General features: G+C 50.0%; 1 protein-coding gene across 1 annotated transcript; it reads right to left on the bottom strand.

Moving 5' to 3' along the window:
• Positions 1–7336: 7336 nt before the first annotated feature.
• Positions 7337–13888, bottom strand: GSX2 (GS homeobox 2). Its single transcript, XM_048510173.1, has 2 exons — positions 13340–13888; positions 7337–10259 (listed from the first exon to the last, which is right to left on the bottom strand). Exons 1-2 carry the CDS (start codon positions 13848–13850, stop codon positions 9919–9921), a joined length of 852 nt encoding a protein of 283 aa, XP_048366130.1. The 5' UTR covers positions 13851–13888; the 3' UTR covers positions 7337–9918.
• Positions 13889–14878: the final 990 nt, after the last annotated feature.

Below are 14878 nucleotides of genomic sequence, written 5' to 3'. Positions count from 1 at the left end.
TGGCAGGTCATCCGTGGGCATGATTACATGAAAGGACGCCTTTACCTACTCACTTCTTGGTAAAGATGCCCAATGACTGCAGGCTTCCAGGCAAGACTGTCAATTAATCTTCATTTCTGGGGGGGGGGGGCACCATGTTTTGGAACAGTTGGAACTAAAACCAGGCTTTGGACCAGCAAACAGCCTTGGCTTTCCTGAAGGGCAGAGCCCTTGGAGGCTGAAAAGGTATGACTTGGGGCAGTCCGCACTGTACTTTGGCAAGCTGCATCAGTGTTGGCAGATGGATTCTCAATTTCCTTTTTCAAACTTGATGAGAAATCAGTCAGGCTCATTCCGCACATGCAGAATAATGCACTTTTAAACTGCTTTCAGTGCTCTTTGAAGCTGTGAGGAATGGCAAAATCCACTTGCAAACAGTTGTGAAAGTGGTTTGAAAACGCATTATTTTGCATGTGCGGAAGGGGCAAAGAACTAGCACTGACTTCAGCCTGAGAGCTGGTGTAATGGTTAAGAGGGGTGCACTCTACATTGGAGAACTGGGTCTGTTTCCCCACTTCTCCCCAGAAAGCTTGCTGGGTGACCTTGGGCTAGTCACAGTTCTCTCTCAGAACTCTCTCAGAACCTACCAGGGCTGTTAAGCTGCGTATTCAGGCACAGGAAAACCTGGGACCTCTGGCGTGCAAAGCAGATTGTCGGCCACGGGGCCACTCACAGCAGGCTCGGACCTGTCTGCCAGGCCAAGAACTGAGAGCGCTCCTCAGATCCCCATGGGCGTGCTCATCCGATTTCCTAGAGCGCCCCCCCCCCCACACACACACCCAAGGTGCAGGGTGGGTGTGGAGGAAGGGGGTCTGCGCACTCCTTCGCTCACACCTGCGTGGCAGCCATTAACAATGACTCGTCCCCTTTTTTCCTTGTGAATAGGCGGCATATTCAGGGGCTGTCTTCCCCCCAGCTCAAGAATCCTGAGTCAGGATGATATATGGTGAGCTTAAAAAAAAAAAAGACGCCATTGATGCCCAGCCGGGAACGCAGCGAGCTCAGACTCTCTGCTGCGCTGTCACCTGCCTCCTTGGCCAAAGAGGAACAGATCCAAGAAACCAAGGGGTGGGGGGCGGGGGCTGGAGGGGCAAGCCCTGTTCCAATTCCAATTCCAAAACCTTTATTAGGCATAAAAGGCAAGCCCTGTTACATCAAGCCTGCGCCAATTCCCCGGCCTGCCTCCACCCTAATCTCCCTCCCCCCCCCTCCCGCCAGGTGGGCCCTCGGAAATCTTCACCCCTTACTAAGTTCACAGAGACGTGACTTCGCTTTGTTACCAAGGTGGGCAACCTGAGTGGGGGGGAGGGCGGTCCACTTCCTAAGGGTTTGTTGCAGGGGGTTGCGCCCACCCGATGGACTCCACCCCAGTCCTTGTCCGTGTCAGCATTTGAAGAAGAGGAGGAGGAGGAGGAGTTTGGATTTATGCCCCACCTTTCTCTTCTGTAAGGGGTCAAAGCTGCTTCAATCACCTTCCCTTTCTCTCCCCACAATAGACTGCTTGTGAGGTATGTGGGGCAGAACCCAAGGTCACCCAGCAGGCTTCATGTGGAGGAGCAGGGAAACAAATCCAGTTCACCAGATAAGAGTCCACCACTTGTGTGAAGGAGTGGGGAATCAAACCTGGTTCTCCAGATTAGAGTCCACTAGTACACCATGCTGGTTGCAGCAGACAAGTGGCTGGTCCTTTGGCAGGTCTTTCTGCTGAAGTCCGGGAGGCTTCAATAGTCTTTGCACATCAGCAACCGAAACCTGAGGGCCAAATTTGGCCTGCCCAGCCAAGCAAGTCTGATCTCCACAAATAGCAGACCCTTGTGCACCAAAGGGGCAAATCTAGGCAGAGCGACTCCAGATTCAGCCCACTGGTCTTACTGGGCTGGGGGCAAATCTCCCTGGGACTGCGCTCAGATCCTCCCCCCCCCCCCACACTTCCCTATGAAGCTGCCCAACACCGCTTGCCTCACCTGCTGGCAGAGTCTGAGGTAGAGGTTTTCCAGTACTATATAATCCTTTAGAAATATTAAAATATAACTTAGGAGTTTCCAACTGTGGCCCTCCAGATGTCCATGGACTTTGATTCCCATGAGCTCCTGCCAGCATGGCCCCTTTGGTGTCTGAGTGTCTGGGTTCTCTCTGCGGTTCCAGCTCTGGCATTCAGCAGCCTCACTATCTCCTCTCACACACGGAGGAAGAATAGTCGCTCCGTGTTTTTCCAACTTAGGCTCATTCCGCACACGCAGAATAATGCACTTTCAAGCTGCTTTCAGGGCTCTTTGAAGCTGTGCGGAATGGCAAAAACAGTTGTGAAAGCAGCTTGAAAGTGCATTATTTTGCGTGTGCGGAATGAGCCTTAGGCCCTTCCCGCACATGCAGAATAATGCACTTTCAACCCACTTTCACAACTGTTTGAAAGTAGATCTTGCTATTCCGCACAGTACAATCCAGCTGCAAAGTGCATTGGATGTGGGTTGAAAGTGCGTTATTCTGCATGTGCGGAAGGAGCTGCAATGCTTCCACAGGCGCTCAAGCGCGCAGAGATCTCGCCCGGCTCTGGCCCACGGGTGCTCCCTCGTTCTCCAAGAGAAACACTTGGCAACACCCCCCCGCCCCCCCGCGCCCATTCTCACGTGCTTTCCAAATGCGACTTTTCTCTTTTGGTTTCCGACTCTTCCAAACAGCCTCGTGTGCTCGCCTCGTTTCTTCTTTTGCCCAAAGTCATTCATTCCCACGCACAAGCTTACATCTCTGGATAGCGACCTGGCGCTTGGCTCCGTTAAGATAAGCGGAGCAGTAAAAGGAAACCGGGATCCAGCCGCACCTTAAAGACCTCTGCTTTTTCGCAAATTTTCTCAAAAATGCCAACTTGTGAACAGTGGTCAAGGTCCTTTTCTGCAGATGATTTGAATGTGACAGAAGCAGGAGGAAGAAATTGGATTTATACCCCACTTTTTTCAACCAAAAGTGTCTCAAAGTGGTTTACAAACTCCTTTCTCTTCCTATCTCACAACTGACACCTTGTGAGATAGGTGGGGCTGAGAGACTTCTGAGAGAATTGTGATTGGCTCAAGGTCACCCAGCAGACTTCATGTGAAGGAGTGGGGAATCAAACTCGGTTCTTCAGGTTACAGTGCATGGCTCTTAACCACTACACTACACCATTTTATCCTGCTTCTGTCAATCATGCCTCTTGAATAATGGTCTGGCCAGTGGAGACCCAATCCTGGCACCTGAAGAAGAGGGCTCTGGCTCGCCAGACTGGCCAAACCAGGCAACATTCGAAGCACTTTCAATCCACTTTCAATACACTTTGAAGCTGGATTTTACTGTGCGGAATAGCAAGATCCAGTTTCAAACAATTGTGAAAGTGGATTGAAAGTCCATTATTCTGCATGTACGGAAGGGACCCAAGTATATTCAGTGGGATTTACTTTCACGAAAGTGTCCTTAGGAGGCCGCTCTTCCTTCGAGATGGGTGTTGTTTTTCAATCCGACTTTTAATTCAGTTTCTTTAAAAAAAATACAACTTTAGAAATGAATCATAGCAAACGGGGTGAAGGGTGGGTGGGAGAGAAAACACTGCTCTAACTGGTCCTCACAGATTCAGAAAAAGCGTAGGAGAAACCGCAATAACCCCGACATTTCAGCTAAGACACACTATTTAATAGATTTGTCACATTTTAAGATGTCCTATTTGATTTTCTCCTCCTTCATTTGACACACACAAAAGGGAAAAGCCTTTTAGGTTGCTGTTGCGGGTTTTCCCAGCTGTGTGTCCATGACCTGGTAGTTTTTTTCTGTGCCATGGAGAGAAACACATCTTACCATGACTTGCCTCTGAAGATGCCAACCAACGATGTGGGTGAAGCGCTAGGAGCAAAAACTACCAGACCACCGCCATACATTTCAGCTGTGAAAGCCTTCCCTTCGACGTGGCCTGTTGATTCCTTAAACTTCTCTATTATGAGCCCCCTATGTACTAGGTCAGGCTGAGGAAAAGGTCACTCATGCGCACACAGAGTGAACTTCATGGCCAGTTGGGAATTAGAACCCAGATCTCCCCAGTTCTGGTCCACACCTCCCACAATTGGGCCACACTTTCTTTCGTGGTAACACTCTCAACATGAAAAGTAGTCCATGAACATCTTGAGGGTCAGAGTTGGGCATGTCTGGTATAAATAAAGTCAGCCACTGGGAGTGCCTGGGGTTGTGAGCAGTGAGCAAGCTTTGGAGCTGGCCAGAACTCTTCGACGGGGCGTTTCTGAAGAGCGGGGTGCCTTAACAGCAAGTCCCTTTCTGACCTGCATTCAACGCCCAGCAAAACTGACCGCCCCAAGCCTTTTAAGCCGGTGACCTTCCAGATGGCACCTTCCTTCCCAACTGACTTGGGGCCTGCAGCTTCTCTTCCGAAAAGGGCGATTTGCAACCACAACATACCTCAGACGAGCGGCTTAAGGATCGCATCCTCGTTTTGCGCAGCTCGACAATGCTACATGCTATTGGCTTTGGGAACACAAAGCAAAACAAACCCTGCTAGCCAAGTCCCCTTCCCTTAAGCGGATTTTCGCCCTGCAGTGCCCTGGCTAAAGTAGCTTCTCTTGAAGTGTTATCCCCTCAAATGTCCTTTCAGCCCCATCTCAAGGGAACCGGAGTCACTTATTGGAAACGGGGCAGCTTAATACAAAGTCATCAAAGCGCTCTGGTCCTTGTCTTAACGTGACAGCCCTCCTTTATTGGCCTGTTTGACAGACGCCTCCGGCTTTTCAGCTTCCCTCTATCCATCTTTGTCTCCTCTTCAGGGGGAAGAGACGGGACAATATAAAGCAGAGCCCGGCCAGCTCCCCCCACCCCGAGGCTTGGGTAGTGCCAAGCTCCGCCTGGCTGCCGACTGAAATTGGTCTCCCCTGAATTGAACTGGAAGGAGCAACTCTTTGCAAGGGGACGTTGTGTGCCTCCCCTTCTTGTTCTTTGAAACAGACTCAAGAGTCGCTGGCAACTATTCCTGCAGTAGCGCTTGAATAACTTTGAGGGACTTTTTCCCTCTCTTGAGTCTGAGGATAAGAGAGGAGTCTCATGAAACTACAAACAGCAGACAGCGAAGCACTTTTGTGCCTGAAATCCTAAGCTTGCCTACAAAGAAGTAAGTTGCATCCAGTGATGAGTCTCTATTCCCAGTATACAGTTTAGGATCACGCTGCAGGTCTCACGGACTTCAGCCAAGAAGAAGTCCTATGCATTCCTGTATTGGGATAAGTTATAGTATTTCTGAGTTTAACACATGCATTGGATCCTCCACTACGGTGGATTAGTCCTATTTACTTTTGTAAAGCTCTGCAAATCCCACATTTGTTTAACCAAGTTCTTGGGTCTTTAGAGTATATGGGTGACCTTTCCTGTGAAATCAATTCTCATATCAATCAATGCCTTTTGACAGAGGCCCACTTCTCAGTGAAATAAGTAAAAGAGTAGATCTCTGTAATGAAGTCACTTGATCAGAATGGCCATTGTAGACAGAGCATACTGCTACGGAATCCTATGTTTATTCAGAAGTCCCCCCCCCCCCATTGCTACCAAAGTACTTCCTATGAGAAACATATTTAGGATTACTCCCAGTAAAAATTCAGCATTTGCAAGTTTTCATTCCTATGTTTTGACTTAGCAGTTTACAGTTTGTAAATCCAGGAACATTATAACTATTTAATTTTTTGATTTTAGCTACATGAGGAATTTTGGGGCATGATACAGCTTCTTGGATGTAGTTTTCATTATATATATATATTGATCTCCTCATATCTCCCATGAAGTCCAAACAGAATTAAATTTCTTTTGAATATGTGTTCTAGTTATCGATTGTCTATAAAAATATGTGCCAGTAGCCCAAACAGCTTTTAAACAAATGAATGGGATTATAAACACATTCGCTGCAAGCAAATCCCTTTGATTTCCATAAAATGTATGGACATTCAGGTACAGGAGTGAAGATGCAGTTGCCCCAAAAGATCACCTCAAAGGGCTGATCCAACAACTATGATAAAAGAGAAGATGAGAGTCTGTTCAGCCATCCCTTTGAGTATGGTGGTATGAGGGGGGGGGGGAAGCATGTGATATGAGAGCTGTGTAAGAAGGACAATTCAAAGAGATTCAGGGAAATGGCTGGATCAGACCCAAAGTCTTGAGTTTCCAAATGCATTTTCAAGATTAGGACTATGGATAAAACTTTTTGGAACAGCTGTTGTTTTTGTACATGTAAGCACTGGGTTGCAGCAGGCATCTGACTGATTCCTTGGCAAGGTCTTTCTGCAGATGTCTTGAAAGCTTAAATAGCATTTACAATGCAGGTCAGTGACCTTAAAACTGTGGGCCAAGTCTAGCCTGCCCTGCCCTGCCCGAATGGCCCAGGCTAGCTTGAGCTTGTCAGATCTCAGAGGCTAAGCAGGGTTGGTCCTGGCTAATACTTGGATGGGGGACTATCAAGAAATACCAGGGCAGAGAGGAAGGCAATGACCAACCTGGTGCTACCTGATGCCAGCTCAGGTCAGTTGGCCCATCTGGACCAATAATGGTCTGACATTGGCTCTTTGGGGACTCAGGAATCTTTTTTAGCAACTGATTTACCACATATGGCAACAGACATGTTAGTCTCTTGCCTTGAAATCCCTACTGGGTTGCCAGAAGTCAGCTGTGACTTGATGGCAGGTATGTAGGAGTGCGGAAACACGTATGTAGGAGTGCGGAAACACACCAGATAAGCCTCTGCCACTCAGGTGAAGGAGTGGGGAATCAAACCTGGTTCTCCAGATTAGAATCCACCTGTTCTCAACCACTACATTACATTGGCTCCTGTACATCCTCATGCATCTGAAGATGTGACTTTGTTTCTGAAAAGCTGCAATTCCCAATGTAAGAGGGAAGGTAGTGTTTTCATAAAGGCAAGTTCTGTGGACTGCTAAGACAGTGGTGGAGGAAGAACTGAGCTACAGCCTGTTGGAAATTTTGCACTGCCAATTGGCTGTAAGTGGGACTGACTAAGCCAGTGTGATCAGGAAAGGTACATCCCAGGATGCCTTGACCATCAATGCAGCCTTGGACAAGTGGTGCAAGAGAATAAGTCAGAAAGTGATGAGCAGCTATGTGGGTTGGGTCTGACTGATCTGTTTCACCTCCTTGCAGTGGCCCGTTGATCTGTGCCTTTGTAGGCAAACAAGCCTTTTTGGACATCAGAGCCCTCCTGGGTATTGAGAGTGACTGTCATTTGTAGCCATGACATTGAGACGATAAGCAATAATGCACGCACTCTTTATTTAATGTGCTAGTTTTTACTGTTATTTTTTGAAATAAAGCTAAAAAAAACGTACAGGTACACCAATGCTTGTCTTGAAGCCTCCGGGGAGGCAACTATTAAGAAGTTCATGGGCTTTTCATGCGATGTGTGGCTTCATCGCAAAATAACTGCTTGTGAGTTTCACCATACGCTACTTTACTTTCAACCATTTATATCCTGCCTGTTTCCGTATTTCCACAGATGTTTAATGTTATAAGCACTACATTTGACATACAATGATTTCTAACATACATTGCTTTCAAGTTACTCATTTATCTTGTACCAACAGTAAGAAAACTAAAGTTATCAATACTCCCCTTAGTAGAAACAGAAGAGACAATTCTGTATATGAATTGACCTGATGCCAGCTCAGGTCAATTGGCCCATCTAGACCAGGGGTCTACAAATCCCATCAGCCCCTGCCAGCATGGCCAATTGTAGTCCATGAACATCTGGAGAGCCACAGGTTGCAGACCCCTGATCTAGACCAATATTGTTTACTGTGTTTGATGTTGGTTGTCCAGGGTTTCAGGAATCTTTCCATGCAACTGACATCCCACATATGGTAACAGACACATGATGCGATCACATTGCACAAGTCAACTGTCTTCTTCTGAATCAAACTACTGGTCTATCAAGATCATTATTGTCTCTTCTGACTGATACTGGATGCTGGGAATCGAACCCAGGACTTTCTGTGTGAAGCACTGTTGATCTACCACAGAATCTGTTGCTTACACCACAATTTCTGAAGCTTCACAGATGTTGTATATGAAAAGATCAAGTCAACAGTTGCATACCACACAGTACTTTTTTGGGAGCTGTGTTACACAATTGCACTAAATGCTTGGTGCTGTTGAAGAATGTAGGAGTAGAGAAACAAATCCAGTTCACCAGATAAAAGTCTGCTGCTCATGTGGAGGAGTGGGGAATGAAACATAGTTCTCCATATCAGAATCCACCTGCTCTTAACCACTACACCATGCTGGCTACATTCCTTGGACCAATTCTGGGGTAGAATAAAGGTTCTAGGTTTATTTAGCCTGCCTACGCTTGGGCTGAGAGAGTTCTGAGAGAATTTGGCTGGCTCGAGGTCACTCAGCAGGCTCTGATCCACGTTTACATTGATTTTCATGCCAGAATCTCACAAGTGTTTAAGTGAATCCAGTTGACTCTCCTTCATAAAAACCACATTACAGGTATGTGACAGCTATCAAGAATATAAGTGATACCAAAATCCAGCACTTCACCTCTAATAACCTTGCAAAGATGGTTGTGACCTCACTTTCAAATCTCTGCTTGCGGACAGCCACCCTGAGAACACGAAATGGGGGCAGCTGGTTTGATTCAGCGCTGCAATTCTCATGTTTATATAGTTTTAAGGGGGGGGGGTACCTTGATTAGAATCAGTCAGTTTCAACAGAATGGCCAGCCCAATCCAACCCACACAGGAAAATTGCCCTCCAGGGCAGTAAAAATGGCCTTGCAATAGCAGAGCTGTTTCTAATGATAGATTTGTCACATGTAACTGAGGCCACTTCCGCACATGCCAAATAATGCACTTTCAATCCACTTTCACAACTGTTTGCAAGTGGAGTTTGCTATTCCGCACAGTAAAATCCAGCTGCAAAGTGCACTGAAATTGGATTGAAGGTGCATTATTCTGCATGTGCAGAATGGGCCTTAGAGAATGAATGGACAAAAATTCATATTCTCTCAGTGGCTGATTTCCAAAGGAACACTTAATGTCTCTTGGTTCTTGGGACGTTTGAAAGAATGTGCACAGGTGGATCCTCATCTAATCCTCACTGTATCATAGCAAATATTCTGAATTACTTAACACAGATTAGTTATGCTTTAGTTACCACACACTCCTGATTAGGGGTGCTCTGCCAACACTGTATGGTGTTTCCCCTCATGATAAAATTAAAAACTTCAACTACCAGTGCCTGAACCACGAATTGTACACTGATTTGAGTTCTGAACAGAAACGGAGTCAGAGTTGCCTAAATATAACCCTGTTTGTCCTTTAGACAAATAGAAGCCTTTTTAAAATTTCGTTTCCCATCCAGTCATCCTTGGAAACACCCAAAACTTCTCAGTTCTCGGCTGACCTCCTTTATTTAAATAAATATAAATATAAATTTAATATAAAACTATTCACACTCAAATCAGAGCATCTGAGCTACTCTAATTTGGATTCCTCCTGTGGGCAGTGATTCACTTTCTGGACTCCCCATCACCAGTGAGAAAACCCCCATCCCAACTAAGAATTTGGGGAGGAGAAAGAGAGGAACAAGTTGGGGGGGGGGGACATAGACAGAGTTGCAACAGTTTTGTGACATGAATGCAGTAGTATCTGAACCCTCCTTTTTTTAACATTCAAGAATCTCCGCTTCTCAGTGCCGAGGGGACTACACTGAAGGGCGTGTGGTCGTGTCCCCCTTTTGCAGAAGGTCCGGCTCGCCCCCAAATTGGTTCTGCCGACTCCAGCTCCCTCAAAAGTAGGTAATGGGGGCAGTCCCGGCAAGAAGGGCCATCGGAGTCCCGGCAGGGCCTTTTCATAGAGGCGAGATCTCTTTGTCCTCGTTGGCCGAGGCCGGCGAGAGGGACTCCTCGTCCTCCGACCTGGGGAAGCGGCCCGGGTTGGCGGCGCAGCTGCAGCCGGCGTGCGTGTTCCTCTGGGCGCCTTTGCCTTCCTTCTTGTGCTTCACCCGCCGGTTCTGGAACCAGATCTTCACCTGCTTCTCGGACAGGTTGAGGTAGGTGGCGATCTCGATGCGCCGCAGGCGGGACAGGTACATGTTGGAGGAGAACTCCCGCTCCAGCTCCAGCAGCTGCGTGCTGGTGAAGGCCGTGCGCATGCGCTTGCCGTTGGTCAGCTGGCTGCCGTCGGACCCTCCTGGGCAAGAGAGAGGGAGCCCCGGTTAGGAACCGCAGGGGGTTGAGGGGGGGTCAGGTGGTCAGGGCGGAAGAGGGATGGGGGGTTATAATAAGGTTATCGTTTTTTCTGTTAGATTGTGGAATTAGAAGGGGAGTAGTAGTTACGAATTTGGGAGGTAGTATTTTTGAATTATGTGCATATATATGCATTTATATTCATTGTTAGATAATCACTTTATATGTTATGAGTGTTGTTATTTGAGGAATGTATTCTACTCCTGCTCTAAATTGTATTTGCAGTATTAAAACTCTCTATCTATCTCTAACTCTAAGTCTATCTCTATGTCTGTCTGTCTAAAAAGAACCGCAGGGAAGCCCCTTCCGCACAAACAAAATAATGCACTTTCAATGCACTTTGCAGCTGGATTTTGCTGTGCGGAATAGCAAGCTCCACTTGCAAACAATTGTGAAAGTGGTTCTGATGGGTTTTCTGGGCTGTGTGGCCGTCGTCTGGTGGATTTTGTTCCTAACGTTTCGCCTGCATCTGTGGCTGGCATCTTCAGAGGTGCATCACAGAGAAAAGTCTGTGATATCAGAAAAGTCTGATACACCTCTGAAGATGCCAGCCACAGATGCAGGCGAAACGTTAGGAACAAAATCCACCAGACCACGGCCACACAGCCCAGAAAACCCACCAGAACTCGTTGAATCCGGCTGTGAAAGCCTTCAACAATAAATTGTGAAAGTGGATTGAAAGTGCATTATTCTGCATGTACGGAAGGGGCCCCAAGTCGGCTCCTCCAAGCAAAGAACCAGCGGAAGATCCGTGCTGGGTGCTCAGGAAGAGACCTGGTTCCCTCTGGAGAGCGCCTTTCCCTCAGCCACAACATGACCCCACCTCAACAGGCTTGGAACCTGGGCTATTGCCCTTCTAGGGATGAACCACAAGTCTGGAATTTGCTAACCAAGCTGAAGAAGGGTTTGGATTTGTACCCCATTTTTGTCAACTATAGAGTCTCAAATTATAGAGTCTCCAGTTGCAACTTCTACCCTGACCTGGTCTGTTTCCTTGCAGTCCCATCCGCCTTGAGCCTCTGCTAGAAAGATGGGCTATACATGAAGTCAGTAGACTCATGCAGAATAACACACGTTCAATCCACTTTCACAGTTGTTTGCAAGTGGATGTTGCTATTCCGCACAGCAAAATCCAGCTTCAAAGTGCCTTGAAAGTGGATTGAAAGTGCATTATTCTGCATGTGCCAATCGGCCTCAGCTAGGCTGTGAGCTTGCTCCTAAATACACGGGAGTGGGCTGGGTCGTGTATTGGCTGGTTTCTTGAAGCTGAGGTTTGGGAAGGCAGGGCGGGCCTACTTCATGAAACCAACTAATCAAGGTTTAGTTCATCTTTAAGGCTAGCCACTGGCAAACGAGACCACAGACCAGTTACACCGGGAGACAGTGGAAACCAGAAGTTCTTCCGATTTCTCTTTGCAGACTGTAGATCTCAGAACACATTAGAGAATCCCTCGGCCAGTTCATACTTCCGAATGAACCTGCCCAGGGCCTCTGCCTGTGCCTGTGTTATTTCCGAGTCTCTACGGGCACTGAAATAATGCAAACTTTCATGTACTGTTACCCTGGATCACAGAAAGAAACTGAGACCCCAAAGGCGCTATGGCCGGCTGCAGTTATCAAATGCGACCCCCAACTGCCCAATGACTGATCCTACCTCTGGATCCGAGACCGATTCTAGGACCATTCCTTTCAGGCAAGTCAGCCTGGGAAGATTTCCGACTTCCAGTTAAAGTCAGATTTAGATCCTAAAAATCCTTCTTGGATCTATTCAGAAGATCTTAAATCCCAGGAAACTGTTTTTCGGATTTCACAGTGAGTTTATAACCCTCGGATTGCCCGAAAGAAGTAAATCTGAATTCTAATCTAAATTAAAAATATAGACCCTGCAGGGGTTTTGTTTAAAGGTTGTCCCTGTTTCCAGGAGGAAGTGCGTACTTCCACCACTGGATTTTGATTCCGTGGTTGGGGCGCAAGACCCGACCAGAGACACGCATCTGGCCCCCTCCCCACGTTCATCAGTGCTACCAGCTGAGCTGAGCTGCCCTTTGCGCTCCACCCATCTGGAGAAGTGGGCTCAGACCCAGGAAAGTTTATGCTGGGGGAAAAAGTTGGTTAGTCTTTCGCTGTTCCTTCCATGTGATATAAAAAATCTCCTCACCTGTTCCCCTCTGCTGTCCCAAATAAAGGGAAGACACACGCACTAACTTTCGGTTAGGTACGCCCAGGCAGGTCAAATCTGGGGAAAGGCTGGGGTAAGTGTCTGACCCCCCGCCCCCATCCCACCCCCAGCTCTCTCCCACCCACCTCTCCAGATCCCATTCTCTCTAGTGGATTCCGCACAGCATATTTATAACAAGTGGCAATAGTTATAAATGAAGTGAAACGAGTTCATTTCTAACGATTGCAACTTGTTATAAATATGCCGTGCGGAATGACTCTCTTCTTTCCTACCCGTAGCTACTCCGTCTCATCTCGAAGTCGGGGGGGGGGGGCGACTCCATCGCACCTGCCCTCAAACTTTTTAAAGTTTGGAAACCCCAGGAGGGCGGAACTGGAGGACCACCCCCCCCCCTTTGGATAGGTGGCAGGGAAGGAGTCTTACATAAATCAATGGGTCTTCTCTGTCTGCAACTGCTTTGTCGCTCTGGAGAAACCGTCAATAAATCATGGGGGCGACTTCTGAAGTTTGCGGAAGGAGAGAAGGCCATTCCCTTCAGAAATCCCGTGGGGGACTAATGGAGAGGAGGTGAGCGCGGCCATGGAATAACCCCCTGGAAGTGAAGGGAGTGACGCGCAGGAGGGGATCAGCCCCGCATTTTGGCGGCTCCCAGAATGTGACCTTCGGAGATTGGAAGCCTGAACTCTCCGCTACAGGAAGGGACCGACTTAAGCGGACCGGATCCCGGGAGACCCCTCCGGAGCCCAGGCGGACCCACCTGTCCCCGTCCACCTGTCCCCTCCCCGCCCCTCGCTGCCCCCTCGCCCACCCTCCAGGACCGCGGAGGGGCCGTCGGAAGCTCCTACCCATGCCGAGGCAGTGGAATCGCCGAGGGTCGCTCATGCTGTAGGCGGCCGCCGCGCAGACCGGGGGGTGCCCCAGAGCGTGAGCCGCCGCCTGGTGCTGCTGCTGCTGCTGCGGGGCCGGCGGGTGCTGGGCATGCCCCACGCGGGGACAGTAGTGGCCTTCTCCGTTGCCGCCGACGGCCGCCCCGACGGGCGCGAAGTGGCCCTTGAGCAGGGGGAGGGCGGCCGGGGCGGCCCCTCCTCCCGCTGCGGCGGCGGCGCCTGCCGTGGCCCGGGCCGAGGCGTGCAGGTGGGCCGAGGCGAGGCAGAGCGGGCACAGGCAGAAGCCGGCTCCGGTCTTGCGCGACGGGCAGGCGGCCCCGGCGGCTGCCACGGAGCGGAGCAGCGGCGCCGGCACGCCCAGCGGCAGGAGGAAGTCGTGGCCGGGCGGAGGGGGCGGCTCGGGGGCGGCGGGCAGGGCGGGCGCCGAGTCCTTCACGATCAGCGAGTCCACATAGAAGGAGCGCGACATGGCGAGGGCGGCGGGCGGCGGCGGCAGGAGCCCCTCCGACGGCCCGCCGGGCGCTTATGTCTGCGCGCTGAACAAAGGCAGGGGGGCGCCGCCGAGGGCTGGCCCTCCGCCCCCCCCCCTCTCAGGAGACCTCCCCTGGATCCCCCCTCCACCTCCTCGGGGAGTGGGGGGATTTGGAGCCGCGCGTCGACACGTGACCCCCGGGAACCCACCAGCATCTGGGGCGGCTGCCAGAGGAACCAAGGAAGCGCGGCCGTGCCTGCCCAGCCTTCCCCCGGGGTCGCCTTCGCTGCTTCCTCTCGGCCCGGTTGGGCTGGAAGGCGAAGGAGAGCCGGCGCTGCGCCGCCATCCCCGGGCGCCTGTGCTTGCCTCCGCCTCGGTTGTCAACGGGATCCCCCAACTCTCTCTCGATGGGGAGATCGGGGGGGGGGGGGACGGTCCTCTGTTGCCGTTTGCGCGCTTCGTCTCTGCTGGTTCCCTATTCAGCTCTCTTGGGGCAACGCTGGCGAGCCCGGGCCGCGTTTGGAGGCGCCGTTCAGGTAGCTCCCCAAAGTGAGGCTTAAGTATCCCGCCAAAGTGCCTGACTGCACAGGGGGTCCTCCCCCACCCCCCAAAAATACCCTCAGACCTTACCAAATAAATTGAATTTCCCAAGGGGACAGTGTTTTCTCTCGCTTTGGGTGGGGAATTGGTTCCACAGAAGAGCCCTCTAAGGGAGTCTTACAGGGAAACCGACTACACTCCGTGGGTCTATTAAGGCTTCCCCGCCTCCTTTCAACTCAGCGGAACCATTTGGAGCTCGCTTGAGCCGGCTTCCCAATAAACACCTGCCGGCGCGCCTGCTCACCCCGGCGTCTTGGCAGTCTGCAGAGCCAAAGCTGCGGTGCACGTCTAGCGTTTCCTTTGACGACTCCCGAAGAAAGCTCCAAGCGCCGCTGCCCTAGAGTTACATAGTTACACAGAACTCTTCGCACGTGCGCTTAAAAACTCTAGTGAAGCGGGAAGTCTTCTTGATGGGAGTTTGAGAA

The sequence above is a fragment of the Sphaerodactylus townsendi genome, linkage group LG10 (genome assembly GCF_021028975.2).
Source record: "Sphaerodactylus townsendi isolate TG3544 linkage group LG10, MPM_Stown_v2.3, whole genome shotgun sequence".
Lineage (NCBI taxonomy): Eukaryota > Metazoa > Chordata > Lepidosauria > Squamata > Sphaerodactylidae > Sphaerodactylus > Sphaerodactylus townsendi.
This window is presented reverse-complemented; position numbering and strand designations above follow the sequence as displayed.

What these genes read in the sequence shown, in the direction of transcription:
- GSX2 (XM_048510173.1), bottom strand. Translation starts at nt 13,850, where the DNA reads ATGTCGCGCTCCTTCTATGTGGACTCGCTGATCGTGAAGGACTCGGCG. An exon ending in ATTCCACTGCCTCGGCATGG is followed by an intron (nt 10,260 to 13,339) that starts GTAGGAGCTTCC and finishes TCTCTTGCCCAG; the next exon opens with GAGGGTCCGACGGCAGCCAG.